This window comes from Ammodytes marinus (assembly GCF_949987685.1).
Source record: "Ammodytes marinus genome assembly, chromosome: 5".
Classification (NCBI taxonomy): domain Eukaryota; kingdom Metazoa; phylum Chordata; class Actinopteri; order Uranoscopiformes; family Ammodytidae; genus Ammodytes; species Ammodytes marinus.
In genome coordinates, this window is record NC_137234.1 from 5058818 (window position 1) to 5067417 (window position 8600).

The 8600-nt window shown below is 42.3% G+C and overlaps 1 protein-coding gene across 1 annotated transcript in view; it reads left to right on the forward strand.

Moving 5' to 3' along the window:
- Nucleotides 1-249: 249 nt before the first annotated feature.
- Nucleotides 250-8600, forward strand: part of ptpn9a (protein tyrosine phosphatase non-receptor type 9a) — a gene marked incomplete at its 5' end in the record, with an annotated part of 27066 nt that continues 18715 nt past the window's right edge. Inside the window, one exon of the mRNA XM_080028508.1 lies at nucleotides 250-282. Coding sequence (XP_079884634.1) covers nucleotides 250-282 — 33 coding nt within the window. The remainder of the gene's footprint in view (nucleotides 283-8600) is intronic.

Sequence of the window (8600 nt, forward strand, 5' to 3'; positions counted from 1 at the left end):
GCTTTGCTTCGGATGGAAGATTGAGGTCTGTGTGCTTCGCGATCTTCAAACGCAAATCACGAGAGGAGAAAACACTGCAGCGTTTCAGATGCCTTCAACTACTTTGAGCGAGAGGGACAACCCCTAAACCCCCGTCTCTACACGAGGGACAGACACATACACACACACACACACAGAGACACACACCTCCGTCATCCTCCACTTCATGAGAAAGACGGACGGGTCTCGGTAGAAAGGTGATCGGGGACCATGGCAGCTACTTTGTCGACGGAGGAAGAACAGGTAGGCCTGGCCTTACAAGAGTCTTTTACGGCTTCAAACACTTCTTCTTCCTTTCCTGTGTTGCACATCGCCCTGTATGCTGCTCCCCCCAGCCTCGGCCCTCATTACCTGGAGCTATTTTGGCCCAGTTTGTGTGTGTGAGTGTGTATGTTCGTGTCTCTCTGTCTGTGTGTGTGAGTGCGTGTCTGTGCCAAATGGATTTGTTGCGAAATGGCCCAGGATGCCCGAGCGGAAATATTGTATCGATTTCTGGCGCTTTATTGCCATGGTTGCATCACTGTCAGTTCCGCTCCGGCGACTGGAGCTCAAATGTTGCGAAATAGGCCGAGGCTAGCTTTGCCTTTTCATCAGATGTAAAATATAACACTCATTTGGGGCTCTTCTTGGTTGTTTAGTCGTGTTGCGTGCAGACTGTGTTGTTGTAAGGAGGCTATTTTATACGAGGGGGGGAAAGAGAGTTGGAAGCCCATGTCTGGTTGTTCCACGGTTTGGCCCATTCAAAAATGCAAAACAGTAGACAATTGGCTTGAATGGTCATTCTAGTGATGTATCAATGAAAAACTGTGACGGAGAACATCTTGTTATGAGACGCATATTCCCTGTTTTAACCCAATATAAAGAACAGTACGTGCTTTTTTTAGGGTCTCAATCAAACCTATAGTTAGCTTCACATTAGCCTTTAACTTGAAAATGTAAATACTTTTGTTAATCATATACAAATCTGTAGCCTACATTAGTTTAGACAAGTTGCCCCCTTGCTACTACATCGTGTTGCCAAAAGGAAACATTTGCTGTGTAATTTAAAAAGAAAAAATTGCCAAGTCATATCACTTGGTGCTGCATGTTTTGGATAGTATTGCCAAGTGAGGTAATTGATCCTTTTCCAAGAGTCATTTCATCTGCGGATTTTTTTCTCCATCTAAAATAATGAAATAGTTTAAGAAAATGCTCCAACGCTGATTAAAAAATCCAAGATCCAAAACTAATCAGATGGCCATCAACACCAGCAAATATTCCCATTTGAGAAATTACAACAAGCTGTTTTTGGGGCACTTTTTGCTTTTAAAAAAAAAGATGACCTACATTGTTAGTTCATTGTTAGAATTGTTGCAGAACTACTGATTACTGGCGATTGATTGACCTAATAACTTGTTTTGACTCACTGTTTTGGATTGAAAGGCCCAAATGTGAGTCTGAACCTGGATTCTCAAAAGTCGTATTCACAGAAAGTAGCAGGTTTATTAGGGGCTCGTCCTATCTAAAAAGCAATGCAGTCAGTCTAATACAGCAGTGATGTAATAAATCCTGCCTTCGTTAAGGTTGTGTATGTCGAAACTGTTTCTGTTGATTCCACTTTATGGTCACTTTGGAGGCTGTGGTCTGCTGTGCGTTTTAACCGCCCACCTCATTTATATCAATGAATGCCGACAGTAAAGATGAATGAACACGTCGCTACGGTCTCAACAAAAAACTGAACTTTATAACTTTGATGAATGAATGATATATTGCAGCAGAGGATGATGTATCTAACAATGCTTCAGCTTTAACAAAGTGGACCTAAAGGCAAGGCAAGGCAAGTTTATTTATATAGCACAATTCAGACACAAGGCCACTCAAAGTGCTTTACAGGGGCAAGATTAGAATACATAAAAGACATTATAAAACATTTAAAAGCGAACAAAAGAAGCAAATAAAATAAAAATTGCAGGTTAAGATGGAAACAAAAAAGTCTTCAGACTCGATTTTAAAAGAACTGAGAGTTGCAGCAGACCTCAAGTTTTCTGGGAGTTTGTTCCAGATTTTTGGTGCATAATAACTAAAAGCTGCATCTCCTTGTTTAGTCCTAACTCTAGGGACTGTAAGTAGACCTGTAAAACAATCTGGCAACTGATTATATATATGATAGCAATTTAACTTGTATTTTGAATGCAGTTGAAGCTCTAGAGAGGCATGAATACAACAATAGCCTACCAAACCATAATACATCCAACATGAACAGAGCAAATAGACTGCTTGTTTTCCCATATACATTGGTCATTTAGCTCATAACAATAATAGTCATTTTGTCCCGGCTAGATTATGGATGAATGTTTGATTTCTTTAGAGTCTTCTTCGTTGGTGCTGCTGGTGCCCGTGCCTCCCCTCTCATCATCTGGCCGACAGAGAGCCTTATCTGGCTACTCCATTTCCTGTGTGAGCCCTGGGCCCCCGCTAAGGGTACCGGACGCCCTCATTACATCCACAGCCTTAGTGGGGGGTGTTTGGCTGGAGTGTGTGTGTAGAATGTGTGTGTGTGTGAGAATGTGTGTGTGTTTGTGTGTGTGGGGCACGGGTGTCTCTCTCGGGAGCATACTCAGGCTGTAGTGGAACTTCATTCTGAAGGCAGCTGTTAAAAGCATTTCCACTAGACTCGGGGGAGGGGGGGAGTTTATGAGTTGCAGAGCATGTGTGTGTATGTGTGTCTGTCATGTGCTTTAGAGAAAGTGTGTGTGTGTGTGTGTGTGTGTGTGTGTGTGTGTGTGTGTGTGTGTGTGTGTGTGTGTGTGTGTGTGTGTGTGTGTGTGTGTGTGTGTGTGTGTGTGTGTGTGTGTGTGTGTGTGTGTGTGTGTGTGTGTGTGTGTGTGTGTGTGTGTGTGTGTGTGTGTGTGTGTGTGTGTGTGTGTGTGTGTGTGTGTGTGTGTGTGTGTGTGTGTGTGTGGAGTCTACTCCCAGGAAGCAGTGGAGTGAGAGAAATCGGGGAATAGGGAGAGAGTGACGTTATTGACTTCCTGTTTTGGTATTGACTCGTGCCAAATGGGACTCGCTGAAGTGAGGCGAAGCCGCTTGGGCAACAGCCGTCCAGCAGCCATTTGTAAATAGATTAGCATGGCATCTGTAATCAAATAGATGCTGGAAAGACCATGTCAAGGGCAGCCAGGTCTCCTCTTAAAACCATAGTAATAAGGAAATGCATTAGCCCTGTCTGTGTTTAGGATCAAGGTGTAGCCCTGACACTGCTGCACTCTCCCTTCACTACTTTCCATAAAGCTTCAGTAGGATGTCTCTCAGCGGAGATATTAAAGGTGCAGTGTGTGATATCGGAAGTATTTTGCAGTGAAAGTTCTAGTTTGCAAGGCTCTGTGTCTACCCGTCCCCGTAGGAGAATTTAAAGAAGCTATGTAGGCCTTCTCAGGATAAGAAGCCTATGACTAAAGTTGGCATCATCCACCACTGCCTCAAGTCTTTACACAATATCAAGTGATGAGGTGAAGAAGCATTTAGTTATTCCTTCATCTTCTAACTGGATGCATTTCCGGCAGACGCCCACGATATATAAAAAAAAAACATGAGGCCGTTAAGTTGGTCTGTTCTGTGCGACTATAAACGAGGCAGTGCAACATGGCAGCCTCGCTCCTATGTAGATATAAAAGGCTCATTCTAAGGTAATAAAAAAAATACTTTTATTTTCAAGGGATCACACACTAATTAAGACATACTTATGGATATTATATTCCATTTTCTAGCAAGTCTGTTCTGAAAAACCCGGATTCCCTTAAAGTTTACACACTGCACCTTGAACAAAGTTTCCGTGAACACAGTGTGACTCTTTCTGGCTGGAATGTGAACACAATGGTCCGTGTGTCAACCCTGAGACATTAATGACTGATTCTTTTGTCAGAAGATCAAGAGGGAAGTGAGTCAAACAATAAAAAATCAATACATTGTAAGCCAGTGTGTGTAATTCCGAATCCTCGCCCACAGGCACTGATACATCTGAGTGACATTAAAATGCTGTTAAACTCAACATGTGCACCATGACTTTGGTCTATAGAATTGTGTTAGTTGTAGGCAAATATGGATGAACACCTCTATCTCTGAATAGGTAGTTTGAAAAGTTTTTAGGTAGTTTTTGACTCATCCAGTTCTAGAGCTGACACGATTAGTCAATTCATTTGGAAGTTACTCAAAAGAAAAGAATTTGCAACAAAGAAAATTGAGCTAATTTACTGTAAATTAATTAGTTAATTTCTTCTAAGCCAACATGCCGAATAATCCACTGGTCCCAGCATTTCAAAAATGGATTTCTTAATGTGACAGTTAACTGAATCAAACTTATTTAGCTAATCATAACAAACGACTATAACTATGGTTGCTCTGTACTACTCGTCCCATACCCATACTGTTTAGCATGCCAGAAAGAAGACTTAGCATGTCTCAATAGGGATGCAGTTCACCAAAAAATACCCACATGTCCAACTACATTCAGTTGCATTTTGCAGTGTGTGATGATGTGCAATGCTATAAAATATCCTATGTCCCAATTGTAGCATACTGCATGCAAAGTAAATACGTTTTAAGGGCAGCTCCAGTATGCAGTATAGTAATTAGATGAAGTATATGATTTCAAACGCAGTAACTACGGTGTATTATCATTAACTTTGCAGTAGTACATACATGGAGGAGTGAATGATAGTGTGATGGCAGCAATCATTATGTGATGTCATTGTTGTTACCAGTAGCAGCCAGTTTTCTGGGGCGGGGTCTCTAACCTTTTTTTAGACCTGTGGACTGTGGGCGAAGAACCAAGCACAACTTCATCCATTAACTGGCAGCACAGTTGGTTCCTGCCACAGAGAACCTTTCTCAATTAGTTATTGACAGTCAGTGTCAACACCGCCAGTGAACAACAAACAGGATTAGGTAATGAGAGCTGTTTACTGGAAGGGCCAGATAGATTCCACTTGTTTAAAAATGTCTCACTCCGAAACACTCCGACAGAACAGCTGAACCAGAGAAGAGTAAAGGCTTGTGATCATATGCGGACTGATCCCCCCCTCCCCACCACACTTACACCAATGTTTAAGTCTTGTTTAGGTTCATGTCATATCAGGAGCCAGGACTAAGTGTTTATTAAAACCAGCAAAATCACAAAACTTCGAGGAAAAAAGATCTCCTTGCCATATCAGAACTGGAGAAGGCAAATATTTATGCATCCTTCAGGAATTGAATCGGTCACTCCTCCTGCAGTGAGCCAACTTCCACTGCGGTCTGGTGTGCTGCTATCATCATGAAAACAAACTGGGTTCATCCTCAAATTCCACTCGGGCGGATATGGCCCCTAGTGCAGAGAAACCAAACAAGCTAGGCTCATGCAGGAACAGAGGGTCACTGCCTGGAGTTGGCAGGCTCTCCTTAAAAGGCTAAGAGAGAAAGAGCAGCTGTCAGAACATTGAAATGCTTTGGAAAGCCGAGTGTACCTGACAGCAAGTTGTCTTTGGCCAACACCAAAGGATTAACGCTATACACAGTTCAACAAACGAACCCACACCAGATAGAACTTATGGAACGCAAAATGTGATTATTCATCTGGAAAAGGAGTCCAAAAACATGGTAGAACAATAAACAAGAAGACTTGGTGGAGCCACAGAACTACAAAGTATTGAAACAAAATATGCATTCTCATCCCCAGAAGAAAACCTTTCACCATTTTTACCAAAAAACATTTCCTGAAGTATAGTCCCAGATTGTAGGTATTGTTGGCTCAGTCAGTGAAAACAGTATCTGACCCTCTTCAGTCTTTTTTTTCTATTTGTCTGGTTTAGTGAGTTGACAGAGCTTGATCTTGGAGCCGTCCCGTCCAACCCAAACAGAGAACAAAAGATTTAGGTCGGGGAAGTTGGCCGCTGTCATCAATTGTCCGAAGTCCTGAGTTATCTTCTTCTGTGTGATGTCCAACCAGGTCAAAGGCAACAACTAATTACACACCCACTGAACTCCCTAGATATGGGAAAAAAACAACAGTTTCACCCAATGAAACTTCAATCGGAAAGGAGCAAAATAACCCCACATGTTTTTAAAACCGATTTTTGTAGAACATGTCCTCACTTATCAGTAGTCTTTCTGAGAAAGACAATCCCTGAAAAGGTAATGTTATTATGACTAATTGGCCTAATACCAAGAGCCACAGTGTTCTTTAAGATTTTTAATTTTTTTTTGGCATTATCAAGCTTTATTAGACAGTACAGAGTTGAAATGGGGAGACGGAGAGAGAGGGGGGGTGACCTGCAGTAAAGGTCCACGGGTCGGATTTGAACCCGCGACCACTGCAACGAAGGCCGGAGCCAATATAGTACGCGCTCTATCCACTACACCACCGGAGCGCCCAAAGCCACAGTGTTCTTGATGCGCATACTTTTCATTCTTGCTGTTCATTTATTCGGCCCTGGCTGCTGTTGTTGATTGTGGAATTTCCTTTGGTTTGTTATTAAAATGTACAAATAGCACCAGTCTGTGCATCTGAGATTTTTGCTTGCGTTTTCTGTATTTGCGGTAAGAACTTTTGTTTCTCCCGTTTGCCAAACACACCGATAATACACACACCTGCTATTTATCAAGGATTAGCTTGGTGCGTTTCCCCACTAAAATAGGTCATGGTAGGAGTATAATGTCTAATTCATGGTTCCCTTGTGAGGACTAAAGTAGTAGTCAGTGTTTGATTAAATAGTGAACAACCTACACTTATATCTGCTTGAAATGATCATCCTGGGCTTGACGGAAGAGCTCAGAGCTCAGAATAACACCCCCCCCCCCTTCACTTTCCCCCCTCCTCCTCCATGAGAATCGGATATGAAAAGACGTCAGCCCCGTCAGGTGCAATCATCCCTCATCCCCTGCATGTTAACGCGTCTGAACAGAGCAGAAGCTGCAGGCCCCTCCTGTCTGTGAAAGCACACTGGCTTTTCCTGAGCAGAGACAGTGGTGTCCTGTCTTTGAGCCTTCCGCCGCTCGTCACTGCTCGTTTTGTATTCCTAAAGAGCGGCGGACTCCCAGAAAACTTGACTTCCTGTCTCCCATGCATGCCCCCCCCCCCCCCACCACCACCGCCGCCGCTGCTGCTGCTGCTGCGCCTTCACCAGAGAAGCGGAACCCTGTGTTTAAAGAAGTTTGAGCTTTCACTGCCTCCTCTGTCGCCTTTTGACGATTCACTGGGTGCCGAGCGGCTAGCTCTGGGAGGGGGTAGAGGGTGAGGGGTGGGGGTGGGGGGTGAGGGGTGGGGGGGGGGTGGGTTCCTGAGGGAGGGTATAATAAGAGCAGAGGAGGAGGACAGGAAGGCCCCTGAAAAGGCTCCTGGCTGAAATGCATAAGTTATTTGCAAGATGGGCAGAAGAACCTTTTATGCTAAACACATTTTCCTAATTACAAAGTTCCCCAAGTGCAGTGTACGATATGTATTGGATTGTTTGTTTTAGATTTGAACCTGTATATTAACAATGTGTGGAAACACTTTACAATAAGGTACACACAATTGTAGTACCTACTACATAGATATGTGTTACCTACCACATAGGGTTTTTTTTTTTGTGCTACCTAACACAAAAAAAAAACCCTATGTAGTAGGTAACACAAAAAAAAACCCTATGTAGTAGATAACATATCTATGTGGTAGGTACTACAATTTTGTGTACCTTTTTTTTATTGTAAAGTGAATGTAAGCTAGCAAAGTTTTCAATTGTCATTATAACATTTGTATATCAATAATAATGGGTCACATGACTACTTTCATTAGAAATGTGTCACTTGTATGAATGAAACAACTGAGAATTAGCGACCAATTCTGCAGTCACCCACATGCGTTTAATTCTTATCGTCAGTGCATTCTTTAAATGTTACCTCCTGGAGCTCCTATGGTTTACCCTCATTGCTACTGCTATTGCATTGTTTTGGCCACAGCAGGTAGTTCTCTTCGGCTACAAAAAACTCTAAAAACCCATTGTATATGATTTTTCCCAGCACCAAGAAGCAGCTGGGCACAGTTAGGAGCATAAAAGGACATTGTAACGGATAAAGAAGTCAGTTTTGGATAGTCGGTGCAGCTAAAAGAAGGGTGAATATTGGACCTATTTTCACCAGGTGGCCAGAAATGGACTCTAAATAAATGCATACTCAGTTTTCTTGCAAAATGTTATATGATTTAATATAATTTATTCCATGCTGGCTCGTCAAACAGTAATCCATCTTAACGTCAGCTGTTGTTTTTAGCTTTGCTCCACTCCGCTCATCTGGGATTTTTCATCCTTTTTGATGCAGCCAGATTTCACAAGAATCTAATTAGCATATTTATCCTGAAACAAGTTAAATGCACATGGCTAAGTTTTACAATCACAGTTGAGTTTGATGGCCTCCTAATCACCCTCTTCCTGGTAAAAAGAAAAAGAAAACCAGATTTTTTTGGTTCTCAAAAATAATTCTGATCCTTTTTTTCATTTCATTACCATCCTTTTTGTCGTCAATGAATAAGGTATTTTATTGTCTGATATGGCCGCACTCAGGTGACTGGC